General features: G+C 40.7%; 1 protein-coding gene across 6 annotated transcripts in view; it reads left to right on the top strand.

Annotated features, from left to right (window-relative positions):
* The window catches only part of SLC25A13 (solute carrier family 25 member 13), a 187147-nt gene that overhangs the window by 120122 nt on the left and 45146 nt on the right, over positions 1-21879 (top strand). For 5 of the 6 annotated variants that reach the window (XM_057504541.1, XM_036894452.2, XM_036894454.2 and 2 more), the window contains 4 exons: positions 1141-1228; positions 1706-1864; positions 14008-14060; positions 15402-15482. In XM_057504541.1, the coding sequence (XP_057360524.1) occupies positions 1141-1228; positions 1706-1864; positions 14008-14060; positions 15402-15482 (381 nt within the window). The remainder of the gene's footprint in view (positions 1-1140; positions 1229-1705; positions 1865-14007; positions 14061-15401; positions 15483-21879) is intronic. The other variant, XM_036894453.2, reaches the window with a different exon arrangement.

The following is a 21879-nucleotide window of genomic DNA, read 5'->3' as shown; positions in this document are numbered from 1 at the left end:
AATGTTTTGGCATCAGAAACACTGTAAGGATAACAGGTCAAAGGAACAACAGTAAACAGCAACTGGCCTCTAAAGTATAAATTTAGAAAAGACAGACAAAAAAAGAAAAAGTAAAAATCACTTGTAATACAGCCACCTAGCTGTAGCATTGTAAACATTTTGAGTATTTGTGGGGGTAAGATAGCCAAAAAATTAGTATTACTGTTATAAGCATATACATAGCCACAAATTATTTTTATAAAATAGTTTTTAAAAGATTATCTTTAATAGTCTTTAATAGTCTTTTTAGTTTTTAAAAGATTATCATGAAATATTTCAAACATTTTTTAAAAAGGTAAAGATAATCATGTCATGAATACCTGTCTACCCACCATATTCACTTTAACCTGTTTTCACTTTATAATACCTTACAAACATTTTTAGTAACATCAAATATTCTTTTACAGTATCATTTTTAATGACATATGATTCTGTTTTAAGGCTATGGCATTATTTTTAACTAGTCCTCCTTATATTGGGCATTTAGGTTGTTCTCAGGAGTTTCTATTCTTAAAACTACTGCTTTTTAACATTCTTGTAGCTTGATCCCTGTTTACCTACATAGTTATTTTTTTTGCCTAACTTTTTATAAGTAGAATTACAGGGTCATAGGTTGTATACATTTTAAGAGTTTGGGTGTATAAACCAAGTTTCCTTTCATTTTATACTTAAATGGTAGGTTTGAGAAGCCCTCTTTTTATCAGCTCTTGCTAGGCTGTATATTGCTATGAAAAACCACAGCAACAACAACAAAAAATTCCAAACCTACCAATTGAATTGATGAAGAATGATGTTACATGAGTGCTTTTAAATTTGTTCTCTTTGGTCACTAGTGAGAGTTAAATCTTTGAAAATAGGTTTGTAACCTTTTTGGAGGGTACATAATGGCTTTCATTATGTTCAAATTTGATTTTAAATATTAGCAGTAATAATAACTTTTCATTAATAAGGACTTACAGAACCTAATCCCACCTTCCTCTGTGACATTTTAGTCGTAGCGTGAATTTACAACTCGGTTTAAAAAAAAATTAACACATGCTCGTTTTTGTTCTCTTCTCCTTTCTTCTGTCTTCCCACTTTTCAATTCCTGTGCACACAAAGAAGAAGGCCTCCGTCAACTCATCGCGATCAATTCTCCTACAAGTTGCAGAGTCAGCCTATAGGTTTGGTTTGGGTTCTATTGCTGGAGGTTAGTCATTGATGGGTGCAAATTTTTCGGTTTCCTTTTTTTTCTCTGATTTTCCAACTTGAAATATTGAAGGAAAAAAGTCTTCTCTTGTCTATCCCCAAGCTGTTTATCAGTTTGTACCTATGAAGTGTGGTAAGAGCAAAGGGAATCGCTTCCCCATACCTGCATGTGATCACGGACTTAGAAGTAGCTTTTTTCTCTTACTTGCAAATAGGCACTCCAAAGACAGGTTGATAATGAGGTTAGGCTGTGGTGATGTGCTTCTTTATTTTGAAATACCTGTGACATCCTTTTATTAGGAGACACTTGAATGAAAATTCATAGTTGTTTATTAAAAGTATAGAAAGTTAAAACAGTTTTAAAAATCCGTATGTGCTTAATGTGTTTCCTTGACTTTATCAGTCTTCTCTTTGACTTTAACCATTTCCTCTAACTGACCTTAATCCCATCTGAACTACTGGTATTATTTGGTTTTAGCTGTTGGAGCCACTGCAGTGTATCCTATTGATCTTGTAAAAACTCGAATGCAGAACCAACGATCAACTGGCTCTTTTGTGGGAGAACTTATGTATAAAAACAGCTTTGACTGTTTTAAGAAAGTGCTGCGCTATGAAGGCTTCTTTGGACTATATAGAGGTTAGTGCCATGTGCTAAATTCATGTAAGGTGAAATGATATTCAAGGACTTGATTTTCCATCTGAATGCCTGAAATACATTAGAGAGACTGTGTTAAAATGGAAATACAACAGATTCTCAATTATCCATGCTAGTGGGAGTAGGCTGGAGGCATCCAGGGCATGGCTAATCAAAACAGCCCGTAATCTGAACGCCATTTATATTGCTCTGCAATATGTTTTGTTTCTCAAAATAATTACTTTTATAAACATCTTCAGTGAATTTTTAAAAAGCTTATATTGTTTGTGTTCTTGAAATAACTCCACTCACTAGCTAATAGGGAAAGGCATCCTGGAGATAGGACAGAGCCTAGTTTGCATGGACGATTCTCCTTGAATGTGCCACAAAAAAGTTTCTCAAGTGGGTAAACAAGGCTTTTGGTGGAGCTCTCCTTTACTGTCTCTTTCTGAGTTAAGGTTGTCCCTTCCCTTCTTCTGACTCTACACAGTGGAGTTGTTCACACAGCATTCTAGCCTGGTTGTCCTTCTGTATCCAGCTGTTCCTTTAATCATCTCAGGTTCATTAAAACAATGAGAACAGTAGCAAAAAGTATGTCCTCACTAATAGCAAGGATCCCACAGAGCCTGACTGCTTTTCAACTGGCAGTGGCCTAAAGGGGCATGATTTTACTTCCCAACCTCGCTGTTTGATTGCCTTCTACAAAGAGAAAAGAAGTGAGTGTACTTGCATCAGCTACAGTATTGCAAGGCAGTTGAAGCTGAGCCACTTTGCCATTTGGCACCTGCAGAGCTGGCAGGGTCTCCCCTCCCTTTCCCTACCAGTATTTGCTCTAGAAGAAGAAAATAATATTTAGTGATCTGCAGAGATAGACCTTGGAACTGGCAGCCATGTAAACCTGTGCCTCTAGGCCTCTTCTGCCATCTGCTGACTCCGGTCTTCATCTTAAGCACCCAAGTTAAAAAAAAAAGACCCCTCTTGAAGTCTCTCACCTTGGAAACTAGGAGGTTTCAAACTCCAGAGAAGTTCCATTTTGCAGGTTCTGTTGTGTAGGTAGATAACCCCCATCAAAGGCCTTTTGATCTTTTCTCTGCCCTCTTTCCCTCACCTCCTGCCTCTTCTTAAATTGGGAAGGTCTTTGACCCCAGGTGATTGATGATGACCCTTATAGGGTCACTGCTTTCCATTTGAAGTACTTTTCCCTCCTGGTGACAACAAACCTCGCAAATGAAATGTCTCCCAACTAGTACAAGGTTAATGTCACAGTTCCTGCTTTGCAGTGATTCAGGCAAAGGTAGGCACTTACCTGTTCACATGGGTTGTTTTCTGTGGGGAAAGCTTTGAGCCTCAAGTCAGAAAGACATTTGAACTTTGCTTCACAAACTACTTTCATGTGCTTCCTTTGGTGTTGGATTCAGTGCCAGGAGTGCCTTTAGAATTGGGCAAAATACTTTTTGTCCTGGTGAATGTCTTGAATGTCCTTGCATTGACCTGGTTTGTTTTCATTTTTATCCCTTCTCTTTCCTCTTTGACAAACCTGGCAGGTCTCAAGGCTTGGTTGCATCTGATTTCCTTCCTTGACCTGTCCTTTTGCCCCCACGGACAGAACCACTGAGGGCGGACCTGAGTACCCGATGCGGAGCTGGTACAGGCCATCCCCCAACCCTCGGGCTGGTGCAGTTACTGCATCTGTGGGGTGGGAGGGACTGGTTTTCACTCTTCAGGGAAGGGGGGGAAGCCAGCCTGTTAGAGATGGAGGCTCACTTTGAACACCAAAAGGCATCTCCTCCCCGTTGCCCTGCTTTAGGAACAGCCGTCTATCTAGCTGTTGTGGCTGCCTGAACCCTGAGGGGTTATAAGTACATATGAACAGAAGATTGGTTCTGGGTGTCACCTTTGTTCATTTCTCTTAGATTTATCTTTTTTTAGTCAGTGATTTTAAAATGAAAGATTTAGTGTAAAAGTTTGTTTAGTACCATTTTGTAATTTGGATCTTGGAAGCAAGGAAATGATTGTCATTTCAGGTTCAAAAATAAGATTGACAGTCTGGCTTCATAAATGCTTATTCCTATTCTTGATTAGTTGGGGACCAAGTCCCTCTAGTGCCTTGCACATAATCATTAATTAATAGTTGTATGTAACTGCATATTTGTAAATGCAGTTTGGGCATGAGAGAGCAGATGAAAATGGAAACCATCATTACTAGCAAAAAATTATGATAGAAACAAAGAAGACGTGAAGTATTTCTGAGAATCAGTATTCTAACTTTTCTGTACAAAGATATAAACATCCTATGTGTGATTCTTTGACTATAAATTTCTCATTAAATGTATTATTCTAGGGAAAACTGTTAAATTTCAATTCTGAGAATTTAGAATCACTGCTGTTAACACTTCATCTAGCAATATTTAAGAAGGTGTCAGATTACATATCTAATTTATAAACATGTTTTGAAATATTGAGCATATTTTTTCATATTATGGAATTTTGCTTAACATGTAATTTTTCTGCATGATGATATATATAATTGCTAATATTTTCTGAATAGTATAATTTGGGAATGTTGCATAAGTAAGGTCTCTCCTCTATTTTAAAATTATTTTTATGTATATTTCGGAAAAAAGTTGGCAGCTGGCCCCAAAAGAAGGTGCTTGCAGCATGTATCCTTACTAGAAAATTAATAAGCATCTCTTTTCCTCTCTTTTTTTTCTTCTTATAACAGGTTATACAGATCTCTAAAAGGAAGTTGCTTTTGTATTTGGAAGTAGTCCTCATGGAACTACTAGAGGAAGGCTATTTTTAAAGAATTCTTTCAGCACTCCCTCATAAGTTGTTTTTCTTTTTCCTTTCTCTGGCCATTGCCAGCCTCTACACACAGTCCAGGTAGTTAGCAAGTCATAATCAGGGAGCACCTCTGAGGCACTGCCCCCTACCCAAAGGAGGCTAACGCAGTGTGGGGATTGCTAACGATCTTCTGTAGGACTCGAGGTCTGTCCTTCAGGAGAGGCACCAGTCATTTTAGCTTTGTGGCATGGTTCGGTCTCACTCTCCATGTCTCTCCAGTTACCTGTTTCTTTGTTTCTGGGAGTCTCATGTTTTTGAGGGTAAGTTTTAGTTGTCAGAAAAGATTCCCTTAGATATCCTGAGACTGACTCTGCAAACCTTCTCTATGATACATACTATTATTTTTACAAGGAAATGATGGATTTTCCTCGGCTTTTCTGTAATTTTTTTAAAAAATCAGACCCCAGGCTAAGTCTGTCTATATTAATAGAAATAACACCCTAGATAATGCAGATCTCCCTGAAGTCACTTGTAAAAGACTTCCTTAATTTCCTTCCCAGTCTGCAGATTGATTTAATGCACTCAGGTGTTTAAAATCCTTAATGAATTACCTGACAGCTCATTTAGTTTGGATGAACCGTGTGGCCAGATGAGTCAGTTATTGGCCTGCTGTAGACTTGGCATATTAAGAAACAATTGATTGGGTAATCATCCACAATTAAATGCTCTTAATGTTCCAGGAATAACTAATATCTGCCTTAAAACTTTGCTACACTCTCCTCCCTCAGATGCTTCAGCTAGAGAGATGAGCAGCCTTAGAAACAGGAAAATGTTTTGGGGAAGACCTTTGGGAGAAAGATGGATTCAAGAGAAATCAGGATCCATGAGAAACACTTCTTGAAGGAAGGATTTCTCTTTGGTTTCTGTTGGTGGGAGAAGCCATAAAGAAAATCTGCCAGAAAGAAAAAAAAAATCGTTTTATGAATTAAACTTAATTTGGAGCACTGCTTAATTTTTGAGGTAATTGACCACAATTTTTTTTTTTTTTCAATCAGCCCCTTTGATCCAGGCTTGCAAAATTGCAGTGTATCTATTTCAAGTTGTCTGTGTGGTACACACTCATCTTCCATCCTGGAATGTTCTCAAGGTGACATCTAGAGGATATCGTGATGATATATCTCAGGAAGTTATTGATACATTTGCATTCTGGAAGAAAACTTTGTCAGACAGCTAGTTTAAGCTAGTTCACCTCCTGTGGTTAATGGTTCTGTAGAAGGAAGTATCCAAACAGTGTGCATCCACTTTTGGAAGATTCCTTCTTGCATAAGTCTTGTGGATAAACACAAATTTTAAAACTCTATCACCACCATGAAATGAGTGGAGTTTTTACAGCTCTGTTTTGCATAACTTAAACGCATCCATCTTGCAACAAACCGCAGTGAATCTGTGAACTGTACTAAGTCATGGGTTTGCATCCATGTCCACCATAATGGTTTGGGTTGAGTGTTATTTTCCTGGTCAATTTCTGCATATTTTCATTTAAGGTATTAAGTTGTGAAAAGATCAGAAGGCAGGTATTTGGTTATAAGAAACCAAATCAAAATGAACACATGACTTGGCATTTTATGAGCTGGGTAATCAGATCTCCAGAAATTCACAGTGAGCCAACTGTATTATGCCTGGGCATTAAAACAGGAGACTAAGTAACACAAACATGAACTGAGGTGGGTGGAAGTGTTGCCAGAGGCTTGAAAGATTCCTATGACAGTGGTGATGAGCTTATTAAACTGGGATGGATGGCGAAAGATGGGACTAGAGTAGCCTGGAGAAGAGAAGATTCCTGAATGAATTAGGTCAAGAAGAATAATTTATAACCAGCCACTGCTCTTGCTGAGTGTGAAACAAGGGAAATAGATTTAACATAAGCAGCAAGAAAATAGATTAAATAGAAGAAAAGATAACCAGGAAAGTTGCCATACACTAGAGTGGAAGAACTGAAGGTTTTCTTCTTCCTAATGACCTGCACTTCTAGAAAGCCAGCCCCCAAATAGAGGAGGAGTCAAAGGAACTAAATTTTTTCTAGACCACAGTATCACTGGGTTTACACTTTAATTAATTTCCCAAGGGCACCCTGAGGCATAGCTAAAATAATAGATGCTTCTTGGCATTTTAAGTAAGTGTTTAACTCGGATAACCGATCATTTAAATCGTAATATCTGCCATTGTGTTCCGCACCCCATGCCATTTCCCCAGCTCCACTGTCCTGCCACCTTGGGGTTTGTGCCCAGAGAGCTTGCAGAACTGGACTGTGCTGAGGCCCTGGAAGTGGGCAGGGCAGCAGAGAGCGGGGTACTCCCTCATGCCCGAGGGCAATATGAAGTCAGCAGCGCACAGACAAGTGGGAGGAGGCGGTGGGGTAGGGGGGAGGAAAGACAGCTTGAACAAGTGAAGAGAGAAGGCCATGGAAACAGGAGCAAGAATAAAAGCTGTGGGGCAGGGTGCACAAAGTGCTGATAGCTCCCGAAAGAAGGTTAATCTGCTGTTGAAAGCAAAGCAGGCTCTCTGGGAAGACAGGGGCAAGTGTGGTGGCCTCAGTGGTCAGGTCAGGAGGGTAAGAATTTAACATCTGAAGGGTTGCCCCCGGGTTGAAACTAGATAACACAGAAAAGTGTTTCATGTGGCTTTAGCTCTGGGAATAGGGGTATCTTATGCATTAATTTCACCTCCAAACTCTACCGTTTGTGTCTGCCCTGAATGCCTTTATATGCTCTATGCTGCCTTTGTTAGGAGTGTGCTGGCCACTCGTGAACTTGTTTTGTTTGACCTGAGTCAGGAATGGAGTTTGTTTCTTGTTGTGGCCCCTCAATATCTGTGCTCCCGCTTGTCTTGTCCAGAGTGATCTTTTGGGACAACAGCTATGCTGTGGTCACAGTGACCCGTGGACCGTCAGCCTGGTCCCTGGCCCGCCGCGTTCCTGGGGTGTGCCCTGACTCTCACTGGGTCACCAGTCAGAACCTGCAGCTTGGCTGTGCCATCCAGTGCCTTCAGTGCATCAGAGAGCCTACTACTCAGGACCTGGAGCGAGGGAGGGAGGAGGCCTGATGGGGGTGCCCGCCACAGAGCCAGCCTTCTGTTGTTGTGTGAAAGGGCCCATGTGCTAGCCCAGTGAGAGCCGGGGTCCAGGTAACAGTCTGGGCCAGAAGAAAAAATGCCTTTTTAGAACAGAGAAGGAAGTTGGAGCAGTTAGTCCACTGGCTTGATCAGGGAACAGCTGAGCATCAGAGGGCTAGGGCCCCAGTTTTAGTAGCAGTGGACCTGAATTCAACTCTTAAGTGCCACTGCTTAGTCTGTGAATAGTCAGCAACGTGGGACAAGCCTCTAGATTCCAGCTTCCCTGAAGGAAGATAGGGAGGACAGTGATAATGATGGTGCTGTTGATGAAGATAAAGATAAACAAACACAGAAAACTACTTCTGTAGTGCTTACTGTGTGCTTGGCACTGTTCTGAGGGCTTTATGTATATTAACTTATTTCACCTTAAAAAAAAAACTACCCCATGAAGATGGTGCTGGGCTCATCCCCATTTAACAGATGTGGAAGCTAAGCTACAAAGACATTGGTAAGTTGCTCACAGTTACCCAACTAATAAATAACAGAGTCAGAAGTCAGAGTCAGCAGCCAGGCTTCTGACTCTACACTCTTAATCACTGGGCTCTTCTGCCACCTCAGCAGAAATTACATTGTAAAAAGTTACTTATCATCAGAAGTTGTTATGGAAAACATTTTATTTTAGCTTAAAAATATAGTTGAAGATGTGTTGTTATGTCTGTGATACTTCCTTATCTTTGCTGAAAGTGGGACCACCAGACACTCTGAGATCAGATGTGCCCTCACTGCTTGGGGACAGCTCTTCTAAGGATGGGTGTGTTGCTATGGGGACAGCATTATGCTCCTTACCTAATTCTGGACTGTGAACATTATTCAGGCTGAATTTCCTCTTATAAAAAAGAAGAACCAAGAATGTGCCTTAAACAGATTAGGTAGAAAGAAGCATCACATTTTTTGAATATACTGTATAGGTTGTGAACTGTGTCTGGCTCCTTATATACATTTATTCATATAATTATCATAATGAACCAGTAAGTTACAAATAGCATCATAAGTTTACCAGTGAGGAGCCTATAGCTCAAAGAATAATGTCCCCGAGATCACTCAGCATGGAAGGGATGTAGGCCTAGGATTCCAGCCCAGGTCTGTCTCACCTCCAAAGCCCAGGCTCTAAGCCATTCACTTTGCTCCCAAACCACAGGAAATAAATAGCTTCATTTTGGCCAGCATTATTAATGAGTCTCTTTCATAGTGCTTTCCAATTCTGAGATTCTAGAGTTACACTTCTAAAAAGTTGTTAAGTAAAGAGTGGCATAGTGACCCTCTGATTCAGCACATTGCTCATAGGAGCTCCTTTGGGATGCCGTGGGCAGCGTCAGTGGGAGGTTCTCGATGCCGGCTTAATGCCCGCACCTCTAGCTCAGTTCTCCCTGGGTCACACAAGGTGCCGCAGTCAGAATGGGAAGTGTGATTTATACCTCAACCCCATGAAATTTGAAGACAAAATACTATATTAATATTGTGCCCTGTAAATCTTTTCTCACATTAGCAGCCTGCTGGTGAAGTTTGCCAAGGAAGCATTGCCATATGTGCTGATGGAGCTGAACTAAAATGAGAAGATTAGAAAACTAACCACACTAATAAATTTCATTTGAGGCAGTTGGAAAATCAACTGCTGTTTGACAAGTTAGAAACAACACACACATCCCTTCTCTGTTTCTAATGGTTAAAACAAATTTCCAGAATTCAACAGAAACATCTTGTATTAGAAGCTTGTTTTCTACTGAGTTACCCAGATGTCAAACATATATGTGCTTAAAACTTCAGTGTGGTCACATTGAAGTGCCTTAACAAGATGTATTCGAGGCACTGCTGAGCCACGTTAGCCTTCCTCCTGAAGTCTAGAAACCAAGAGGGTTACTGAAATTCCCGCCTCTGTGACTTTTCATTGTCCCCCAGATCATGACCCCTCCCAGAGGGCATTTACCCAGGACTAATGGTGTCAAGGCCAACATCTGTAGTGGCACTCAGATTGTAATCCCTGGCCACCTTTGTTCCCTTATTCAGCCAGGGTGGTCACCGCAGGAATGATTTTTATCCAGTACCTCCCTGAGTGCCAACATCTGGACCAGATCTTAGGAATGGATGTATCCTTTTGTGTTACTCTTACTGAGTTGAAGTTACTCTCATTTAATAGAGAAACTCAGGGCCTCCAGTTACATTATTTTAACTGAATTACTCTCCCTGCCATTGGTCTCTGCCCTTAGTCTGTCCTTTGCCTGCCTCTAGAACTTTTTACTTTTTGAGGTTTACTCTTTACTTCAGAAGCCCACCCCATGTGTCTACAGAATCTGGTCCCGGCTTCCTGTGTGAGCGGGGAGACAAGCTAAAGTGTGCCAGGCAGTAACACCTAGTAGAGCCAGATTGGTGGGAAGCCCACCCCCCATCTAAGAACTGAGGGGCCTTGGGTGGACTCTTTGAAGTCTGCCTCACTTTCTTCGTCTGTTGATGGGGATAAAAATAACTTGCACGGAATTATTGTATTGTCTTACTGCTGTGTGGATAAATGTCTTGATTCATATAAAGCATGTAGGGCAGTGCCGGGTGTTGAGTAATTGCCCCGCTACACTGGCTGTTGTCATTATCACTATTACAAGGTCTGTGACCTAAACACAGTCTCCGTGTTCTTGCTCCAGCACTGAATGTCCACAATCTTGAGATGTTGGTGACTTTGCATGTACTGTTCCCTCTGCCTGGACCACCTTGTCCTCCATTCTGCTTATGTCTCTTTTCTCTTGTGAACCTCTTTTTATATCCTTAAAGGTTCAGATCAAGCAGCTCCTCTATGCTGCTTTCTTTGATCTTTGACGCTTTCTCCCTGCTGCAGGCAGAATAACTGGTTCTTCCTGCTGCATTTCCATAGTAGTTGGAGGTCCCTGTGCTGTGGTCCTCACCACTCTGGTTTTAGGTAGTTTGTTCCCTTTCTGGCACACAGAGACACATTTGGTTCCCTTTTCAGCTAAACTGAGAGTTTGTCTAGGGGACAGCACAGATCTTACTCTGTTTATCCCAGTTCCTTCCAGTGCCAGGCATACAGAAGGCATTCTGTGTTTGCTGGACAAATAAGGATTTGCTGTCCTTTATTTAATCTTAAGTACTGGATTTTTTCTTTTGTTTTGTTTTTTGCTGTTCGTCGTGCATTACTAAACTTATCACAAGAAAGACAAATCTTGATAGCTCTAAAGGCTGGCTGGAGTGGTGACTGCATCTAACACTGTAGTCATTTGACTCTGCGAGCTGTTTTTTTATTAGTCATTTAGAAAGACTGTCACAGGGTGGTTATAGAGACAAGAGATCATAATTTAAATCATAGCGCTTTCAGCCCATTCATGGTGTTGGTCTGTAGTTTAATGATGAGAAAAATACATCTAGTAAGTAAATATTTAACTAAACATTTTAGTACTTGGCCTGAATGCAGAGAGTACAGTGGAAATTGTATGTGTTAAGATGTAGTTTATACAGCTCATCCCTGCATTTTGCCAGTAGAAATTAATGTTGTACTTTCATAAAGTAATAACAAAGCCTTTTTTCTCATGTTATATCAATTATATGGTGTAAGTAAAAGATTAATAAGTGAGTGTAGTTTAGGAGGAGAGAATGCTTACTTTGAATAGGAGCACTTGCTTTGCCCAGATAGTTCTGTATTCACATTATCTTTGCTGCATGGGTTTATTTCAGTTAAAAAGAGCACAGCCGTGCTCAGGCTAGCGGGAACTTAGAAGAATGTTGGGTAAGAGTCACGCACAAGAGAAGGAAGGTAGAACTCCCCTGGGGCTTCCAGGGCACCTGAAGATGGTCCAGGCCAGCTCTCCCACGTGCATGCTTTTCCTGGGCCAGGGGTTCTCTCTCTGGTGTCATCATTCCATTGCTCTATGTTCTCGACTCTTTCCCAGCCCCCTTCCCTGTCTTATTCGTGGTTTCTGCTTCCTCATGCCATTAGCACATACACGACATCAGCTGGCTGCTTTCCCCACTCCACATGACATCTCCACTTGTGCCTCTCTGCTAACTGGCTCATCACTTCTAAGGACTGTCATGTTCCTGGGAGAGGGATCCTGACCAGCTCACTCCACTTTTGGCACCAGGTCACAGGGCCCAGGTTGCTGACCTCATTGGCTTGCATGTCTTTTAGGTTATCTTCCCCTTGTCCCCTCAGCTGCAGCCCTGGGGACAAAGGAGGCTCAAAATATGGCTGCTATTAGGCATAGGACAGAGCTGAATGTTTTAAATAAGTATAGATTCTTGAGTAAGAGGGTTTAGGCTTGAATCCCAGTCTCACCATTTATCAACTGGATAACTTCGAATAAATGAGTCTCTTTATGCCTCAGTTTCCTCTCTGCAGGGTGGTTATGAGGATTCACTGAGTTAGTGAAGTGCTTAAGATGGTGGCTGACACAGAATGAACAATGTGTTAGCTGTTTTTAAAGAAAATTTTCATTAGCGTCAGCATAGTTAAGTTTCACAATGAAATGAGCTTGCTTCCATTTTTCCTGAAAAACAAAGCTACTTTAGTCTAGTTAATTTTCCCCTTAGTAAAGAGGTATAGACACAGAGAAGCATTTCTCTTCTGTGAGGATAGCAACAGAGCAAGAAAAATGGTGAATGACAACTGGCACTTGTCCTCATTGCCATATTGGCATTAGGACATGGTGGGGACCTTGGCAAATTGATGTTCAGGTCCTGTCTACAGGGCAGACAGAGCCTTGCCCACCAGAGGCTGTGATGTCAGGAGGAGGCTCAGGACTGTCAGGTGGACCTGTCTATCTTTACATATCTAGCTAGCTGTCTGTCTTTACAATAAGCTCAAATATGTTTGAAATCTATGCTACTCGAAAAAACACTTCTGCAGACTGGTAGTAGAGCCCTCAAGGTAGTGACTTTTGGCCGCAGGCTGCTCCTTTAGGGAGATGGTGAGGGCAGGGCTGGTCTCTTAGAAGAGGCTGTAAGTGAACCTTTTTATATAGGTGAATTAGAAAATTGTACTTAATAACAAAGGATAACACTGTGAAGCCCTCTCAAGGACCAGCAATATGACACTGGGAACACTATATTCTGCTTATATGCATGTTTCCAAGAAAATCCAAATGTCTTTGATTTCATTTTCTTAGAAAGAACAAATGGGAATGATTTTTTTAGTTCAGATATATAGTTCCACCAGTTGTAACTGCCTTTCCTAGAAGTGGCCCTTTCCTGTCAAAAGCCACACCTCCCCCTTTGTGCTCTGATTTGTAATTCCCACTCAGACTAACATGTACAAAACAGACCTACTCACTTTCCACCCCAAACCTGTTACTCTCCACAGGATTTATCTCTACCCAGGTGTTCATGCTAAAAACCAAGCAAGAGCAAAGCCAGTTTTTCTGTCAGTCTCTTCTCCGCACACACACACACACACGCACAGGCACATACACTATCAGCGTGTCCTGTTTTTCACACAGCAGCATGAGCGCTCTATCACCTTGCCCTCCTTGTGATCGAAGCCCTCTAATTACTTCTCATCCAGCTTAGAAACTGCCAGGGTCAGGATCCTGGACTGCCATGTGGCCACAGCAGCTGCCCAACCTATGCCTCTGCCTGGGCTTGCTTCATGCGCGGCGGCACACGGATGTCCACCTGCACGTTTGAGCACACCAGGTTGGCTCTGCTCTGCTCTTTGCCCCCTCTGTTCCCTTTCCCCCAGTACATCTTCCCCCACTTGTCTGTCACCTCTTCAGAAAGGTCTCTCCTCTCCTTCCATCTGACACCGGCCTGAGCAAAAACCTTGTTTGTCTTGTGCTTGTCACTCAGCCATAGTTGTTAAATGAATGAATGGCTGCACGGCAGGAATTTGAGGGGTGGGAGGATGAGAAAAGTGTTAGAAAAAATAACTTACGCACTAAAGTCCACTTATTTCAGAGGTAGGGGGGAAAAGAGCAAACTTGTGGAATAATGAGATTTCCTGTATCACTAATACTGTTGATTTACCCAACGTGTAAACGATCCAGAATGTGAGGGAATTTACTTGGGCCTGATGTGGCTCTTAGACATGAGTACTTTAACATTCCATTTCGAGTATTCTCATTAAAGGTAATAGCAGAAAATTGCAGCAAAGATTGCCCCAGTTTTCAGGCGGTGATGCCGCCTTTAGAGCTGTTGATGTGTTTAGTTAATGCCAGTATATTTAATATACTTCTACTCTTTGGGGTTTTTTTTAGGTCTGTTGCCACAGCTATTGGGAGTCGCCCCGGAGAAGGCCATAAAACTTACAGTAAGTCTTTTGAGCTGATGCTGCTCATGCAGGGGAGCTGGCACAGACTCAGGAATCTCACAGATAGTCTTATGTGAGACAGCAGGTTTATGTTTCCTCCCAGGTGCTAACTAATTGGAATGCAGGGCACTCGCCACACACAGCTTCTCACCTTCCCCACTGACATTGAGCGTCCAGAGCCGTGGTAACACGTGTGGACGAGCCTTTGGGAGCTGCTACCGCACCAGCACCCCTGGCGACAGCAGCAGCTAATGTCCTTCACCGCTTGCCGTGTTAGGTGTTTTCTGTGCGTTTCTGTAGGGTTTGACTCTCAGGCCAAGTGTGACCACAGTTTACACATAAGGAAGGAGAGACCTACAGGGTTCACCTGTGTTCACACAATTCATGAGCAGGAACTCTAGAATTCACAATCAGATTTGTCTGACTCCAAAAGTATGTACTTGTTCAGTCACACGTGCCGCATACAGAAGTCATGGTTAGGGTACATTCTGTAAGCATTTGCCAAAGCCTCCAGGGGAGCTATCTGAGTTCTAGTTGATGTTGGTCTTCTATCAGATTGGTTCTTCAGTGCCTAGCTCCCGTCTGACAGTGGTCAATTATCCGTAAGTGTTTGTGGGATGGAGAGAGAGTACATTTACATCACTAAGGTCATAAAGCCCCACAGAGTTAAACTCTACTTTCTAATTGGGTTATGGTGCCTGAAATTCTTTTTTCCCCATCTTGTTATGTCACCTTGGGACAACTAACCTTCTCTTGCTCTTCCAACCTCTTCCAGAAACATGTGATTGACCCTTAAAATTGCTTGTAGTACTTAACCATTTCGAGAGCTAGTTAATTAATTAATTAATTAATTAATTAATTAATGCTATTGATGTTGAGAATCCTTGAGAAATTTTTAAAATACTGAATTTCCCTAAGCTGAAAAATCTGCTCCTCAAGGATAAGGGCTGTTTTAGATGATATCTTGTTAGAAGACTTGAAAGTGATTTTTAATCAAACCCTATAAAATAGTTTTTAAGTTACAAAACATGTCTCTCTTTTCAATATGTTTCTCTTTTAAAGCTACTGCAATTGCAGGATGTATTTGAATTTTGGCTTGTAAGATACCTACATTTTTTTTTCTCTGAAACATCAGGAATACGTATATACCTTTTAAATACTATATATGCTACTATGAACATTTCTTAAACTCTTTTAAGATCCTTAATTTATATAGTTTATGATCACTTCAATGAGCTGGAGGTGACAGAAAAAAAATAACATATTTACAGTTGTGTATTTATATGTACTTAATGACTTTTTTGTATTTTTCATCAGTTTCTATAAATATTTTTCTTCAAGGTGAATGATTTTGTGAGGGATAAATTCATGCACAAAGATGGTTCGGTCCCACTTGCAGCAGAAATTCTTGCCGGAGGCTGTGTAAGTACCTTTTGCAGATTTCTACACTGGAAAGACTTGTTTCACATACGTTACCAGTACTGTGGTAAATAAGTGTGGACTAAGGCTTCTGTTCAACCACAGATCCTGTACAAGGGCAGCGTCTACTAGGGCGCCTCGGCTTTTCCTAGACAGCAGAACCATTCCTGAGGTGGAAGGGTAAATGTTTCTGATCTTACTGCCTGTTGAGTCATGCCTGTTGAATTCGTCACTGCTTGCGGTTGGTTCTGCAATAGAAGTCATTCATGGCAGAAGCGTTTGGCCTTTAAAAAAACTTTGCTAACCTTTCCTAAAGTTAATTTTTAGTACAGTCTTCCCTTGTGGCACCCTCTGCTGGGCCAGGCACCCAAATTTGCCATTTGCAGTCAGCAGCCATTGCTCTCTGCTTTGCTTTACCTCACAAGTGCCAGCAAGTGTTCATGCTTCCCAGGGCTTCTGGGAGGAGGATGCTGGGAAGTGACTGGCTGAGTGTGCTCTGCATTGTCAGAAATGCTTGGAATGAGTATTTCTTTATATGGATGAACAACCTGCATTGTGTTCTTAAGCACAGCAATACATCACGTCTTGTTTTATCTCATGTATGGGTTTGTTCATGTGAATGTAAATACTTTAAGTAAATTAAACTCTAATACAAAGACTGGTGCTATTTAAAAGTAAGACCAGTTAAATAAACATGCTTTGATCACTAGAGCAATACAATATTGGTATATTTTCCATTTAAAATAATGTTTCTTTTCTTAAAAGAAAGATGAGGTCACTTTTTCTTTTTTTTAATTAGCTTCTTCTGTGCAGGAAATGATATTCATTAAATAAGTCTTTTCTTGAAAATCATTGAGTTTAGAAGCTGAGCAAACATCTGAGAATATTAAACCTTTGTTTGGAAAGGGTTGATTGTCCCGTCTCACACTGAGTGGGGGTTCCTTGAATGTAGCAGGACCTAAGAACTCCTAGCTCCTGGTAATTCTTAAGAGATGGATGGAATTTGGCTACTGCCTACCTTGCTTTCTGTTTGATCACTGACCTGTCATAAACGGCCAGGTAGGATCTCCTTGTCCTGTAACTTTAGGAGCATTCAGGATGGAGAAAGGGAGCCTTTAATGTCCTAAATAAAAAGGACACACAATAATAATCAAAAAGAATATTAGAAGTTGCAGAAATTGCTTTTCCTGGGAAGTACTCTTCATTTAAAACAACTATAGATTCCATTTAAGTAACCAGGTTTTCTAGTTTTAAACAGGCTTATCCATATGGGTATCAGACCTGTTCTTCAGGCTGTTGCAAGGGGCCTGAGATTAATAGGGCTCCTTTCACTAGGTCAGTGGGTTTGTTCTTTTAAAAAAAGCAGGTTTTAAGAATTTAAAATGTGAAATCTATTATATGATACTACTCAAGATTTTGGCAATAAGCTTGATGTTTATTTTCTTTTTACTGAAAACACTGCACAGGGGTCTGGGTGCCAAGAGGATGAGTTGTTGCACATATTATCTCACTGTATGCGGTCTTGTTTTCTCATACATGGTTGCCCATTTCAAACACAAAGACAGATTGGCATTAGAAGTGGTACGTAGGTATTGTAGAGAGATGCAGCCCCTTTTCAAACCTGATACAAGCACAGGCTTAAAATTGGAGCCAATTGGGCTTTACAGCTGCTAAAAATATCTGCAAAGTAAGGCTTGCCACCCTTTATCTCAAAAGTGGGAGAGAGTGGTCCTCAGTGTTTCGAGTGTCCTAGTTTTCTTCTTTTTTCCTTTGTCTTCTTTCTTTCCTCTCCACCCCTAGCCATTGCTTTAAGTGAAGAAGCAGTCTTGTGGGTTAGTAAGCATTCCAGGCCCCTTTAGGTCTCTGAGTACTGGAATGGATGATCCCATCTCGAATGTTTTTCTTACAGGGAGCAACTTCTGTCCCTGCAGGCTTTGGCAGAGTTTGCCCGGTCCCTGGGGCCAGGCATGCACCTTAGAAAGTCCTTGGGAGCTCCACAGCCTAAGGAACACAAAGGGTTCTGAAAGATTATGCCCTACGGGCAGTTCAGCTTCTTAGTTCACCCAAGCATTGCCAGACGCTGGCTTTTAAGTCCCTGGGGAGCTCACCTTGCTTCATTATTACTGAGACATAGTACACATGGCTGACTTTCGCACTTGTAACCAAAGCTGCTCATCTCTTTGAAGAAGGCTTTTTTTGTTTCATAATCTGTTTTCTGCATAAACAGGGCAAATAATGCAGAGAGGTCTTTGTCCCATAATCTTCATAGCACTTAGTGAAATATAGAGTCTGTTTTATGTTTATTTAGAAAAACAACAAAATGATAGTAAACTGGATGGAAATTTGGGGGGAAGGGCATAACATTAATCCCATTCATTAGTTTATTTTTGATATAATAAAATCTGTAACTGAAGACATTTAAAAAATCCTCTTCTGTTGCATTGATGCATGTGGAAGGGTGACCCTCACTTTATTTTTAGTCATTTTTTGCACTGAGATGAATTTTGGTTTAGAGCTATTAAAAATCTGACTTCAGTTTCCTGAGTATCTTTATAGATTAACACTTAATAGTAATGATGCATTCAGTGCAATTCAAGACTGACTAAATGCTAGACAGGGGTTTTACAACCTAAGTCTGAAAGTTCTCTGTGGTTTGTGTTTTCTCCCTCTGTTGGTTTTCTACATTCTAAATTAGGCTGGTAGTTGGAGAAGTTCTGACAGAGACCCCGACCTCAGGTGTCCCTGCACAAGATGTATATACCTGCTGTTTCTCTCCATCCTTCCCCTCTCAGAAGCTCAGCTCCAGTAGGGGGACAGTGGCAGAGGAGAGAGGGCCTGTCACCACTACCCACTTCCAGTAGGTTCCCAGTGACTTTAGAAGCTGACCCTATCTAGTATCTCTGAGTTCACTGTTGTTTTTACAGTGTCGATGCTACTCTAAGAAAAACTAACGTGTGTAATGCTGTATGGTCTGTAGGTTTCAGTCCTTAATTCAACAAAATAAGTGTTTATTGACTGTCCTCTCTGCATCTAGAAAGAGAGGGTTGAAATCCCAAGGGTTCTGGATCTTCACTTTTTGATCCTTTGATATTAAGAAGGTCATCAGATAAGGAAATATTAAGTAGTACCATGACTGATTTCAAGGAAGGTACAAATACGATGATTAATTTATTTGGCATGAAAATAAATCTATGTTGAAGTGAAGAGAAATTAAATAATATTCACCAGAAAAAAAGATAAAAAAGTATGAACCTCTGTCTTAATAAAGCTCATGTTTAGTAAAGACAATTTAAAAACCAATAAATAATACCATACTACAATAATTTTTGGAAAGACAAGTGAATTTTGAACAACAATCCTTGGTAATGGGCCTGCGGTACTTTTGCATTGACACACTCAATATATCTAATGATTATGGGAGTTTATATTCATTTTAAGTGGGAAAAACAGTTGACATGCTCACATCACTGGTTCTTAAAGGGGTTGGTGAGAGTATCATTACTGGGAAAAAAGTGGCATGAGGAGCAATTAAATTGCTCTCCCATGTAAGTATGACCCTAGCATTGTTGCCTGAATTCCTGTTACTATGGTGATTCCCTTCTGCGTGATATTTTTGTGCCTGTTTGCATAGCCATCTATCAGGTACCATTTTCAAGGCACAGACACCCACATGCCTAGCACTTAGCTTAAGACATTAAACTTGACAAGTATAGCTGGAGGCCCTCACATGCCTGTGCCAATGACTTTTCCCTTCCTCATCTCCCAAGAGATAACCCTATCCTGAAATTGGTATTTTTCATTCCCAGGCATGTCTTTATACTTTTTACATCTGTGTGTATCCCTAAGCAATATAAATGTTTGCTTTGAGATACTTCATTCTGACCAAATGTGATAGGAACAGCTCATCTGATTCCCACATTTGATGCCTTTGCATTTTTCCCATTAGTGTATCCTCATGTGCTTTACTTGTCAGAAAATAATAGTAAATGGGAATATTTTTTCAAATATTACATTATTGCATATAGCGAGTATGTCTTTTACAGATGTTTGGATTTATAGGAATTTATCTATATATGGTTGGAACAGTGTATTTATATAGCCAAGTGTTTTGTAATTTGGGGGTTTCTTCTCTATACCAAAGTCATTTATTCAGTCTTAACCATTTAAACTCACATCCAATGCTTTGTAAATTTAAAATTGTAACCCTCCCCACTGCCAACACACATGCTCCCTATCTGCTTTAATGTCACCTTCCTAACTAAGGGGAATGATTTTAGTGTTTTCCTATCATTAAGGAGAAGAGTATTCTTGTTATCTATTGCTGTAGAACAAGTCATCCTAAAAGTCAATGGCCTCAAACAGCAGTGTATTTATTATTATCTCTCAAAGTTCTGTGGACTGATGAGGTTCATTTTGGCACTTCTCACTTATGATCTCCATGTGGTTATAGGCAGATAGCAGCTGGGGCTGGAATCATCTGAAGGCTCAACTGGGGTGGATGTCCAGGGTGGCCCACACTTGTGCTGGCAGTGATACCCACTATTGGCTGGGAGAAGCTGGGGCTGTTATCCAGAGCACCTACTCTGACTTCCTTATGTACCCTGGGCTTTGCAGACCATAGCAGCTTGATTCTAAGAGGGAGGTTACCAAAAGCAGGAATTCTAAGAGTCCTGGGCAGAAGCTGCAAAACTTCTTATGACCTAACCTTGAATGTCACTTCTGCTGCATTCTGGTGGTCAAACAAGCTACTTATCCCCACCCAGATTCAAGAGGACAGAAATTAAAGTCTACCTCTCAGTGAGAATAATAGCAGAATATCTTTAAACTATCATTGGAGGGTTGAGTAAGCAATGCTATAGGGTGGGAACATTCTGGTTGCCCTCTACTTTATGAAGATTTCATAGTTAATCCCACATCTTCTCCAAGGATCTGTTGCTGATTTGAACTTATTCCGTTCCAAATTGCTCTTAGTTTCAGGGAGCAGAAACTCGCTTAAGTAGCCACAACTAAATAAAGGTTTACCTTAAAGGTGCACATGAAATTAAACCAAAGGCTCAAGAATTGGGAGCTGGCTACTTTCCCCAGTTCCTCTTTATCTCTCTGCTAGTGACTTTGCATCTCTCTGAACATTTAGTGTGGTAAAGATTTTTTTTTAAGAGCAATTTAGGGTTCACAAAATTGAGATTAAGATACAGACATTTCCCATATACCTACTCCCCCTATACATGCATAAACTGCCCATGAGCATCCTCCTCCATCAGAGGGATACATTTGTTACGATTGATGAACCTGTATGGACATGTCACTATCACTCAAAAGTCAGTTGTTTATTTTGGGGTTCATTCATGGTGTTGTGCATTCTGTGAGTTTGGACAAATGTGTAATGACATCCATCCATCATGGTAATATCATACAGAATGTTTTCACTGCCCTAAAAATCCTCTGTGCTCTACCTATTCATCTCTCTCCCCTCCCCAACTCCAATCAACCATTGGTCTTTTTACTGTCCCCATAGCTTTGCCTTTTATAGAATATCCTATAGTTGGAGTCATCTAGTATGTAGTTTTAACAGGTTGGCTTCCTTCATTTAGTAATGTGCACTGAAAGTTCTTCCTATGTCTTGATAGCTCATTTCTTTCTAGCACTTAGTAATATTCCTTTGTCTGGATATATCAGTTTCTCCATTCACCTACTGAAGGACATCTTGGTTTCTTCCAAGTTTTAGCATTATAAATAAAAATCTTATAAACATCCTTATGTAGCTTTTTGTTGAAAATATACATTTTCGGCTTCTTTGGGTAAATATCAAGAAGTGCAGTTGTTGCATTTTATGGTAAGAGAATGTTTAGTTTTGTAAGAAATCTACATACTGTCTGCCGAAGTGGCTGTACCATTTTGCATTCCTACCAGCAACATTCATGTTGCTCCAATCCTCACCAGCATTTGGTGATGCAGAGTGTTCTGTGCAACCTTGTGCTTTGCTGACCAGTTTCTTCACTTCTTCATGGCATTGACTTCCTCAGGAAGTCCCTTCGCGTTCTTCCTGGCCATTTGGCCTCTCTCTACAGTATGACCTTCAGCCTCTTTTCATCATTCAGCCCCCGCTAATGAGCTCAAGTTGCTCCATTTTGTTTTGTTTCATACTGGGAGGGGAAATTTGATTGGCAAGCATTATATATGTCAGGCCATGGAGTCATGACTCCACTCGCATACTAATAACTGCTTAACAGATCTCTTTCAATCATCTATCAATGTGTTCAAACCCTACTTGAACCATTTTGGTTTTTAACTTGAATTCTGTAAGAATGCCCTGATAGTAGTTTATATACTTCTGTCATAAAATACACCCAAAGCCACATTCCTTATGATTGAGCTTGAATTCCCTTGAGATTTCAGACTC

Source organism: Manis pentadactyla, chromosome 7 (assembly GCF_030020395.1).
Source record: "Manis pentadactyla isolate mManPen7 chromosome 7, mManPen7.hap1, whole genome shotgun sequence".
Taxonomy (NCBI): domain Eukaryota; kingdom Metazoa; phylum Chordata; class Mammalia; order Pholidota; family Manidae; genus Manis; species Manis pentadactyla.
Note: the sequence above shows the minus strand (reverse complement) of the source record. Positions and strands in the feature narration are given on the sequence as shown.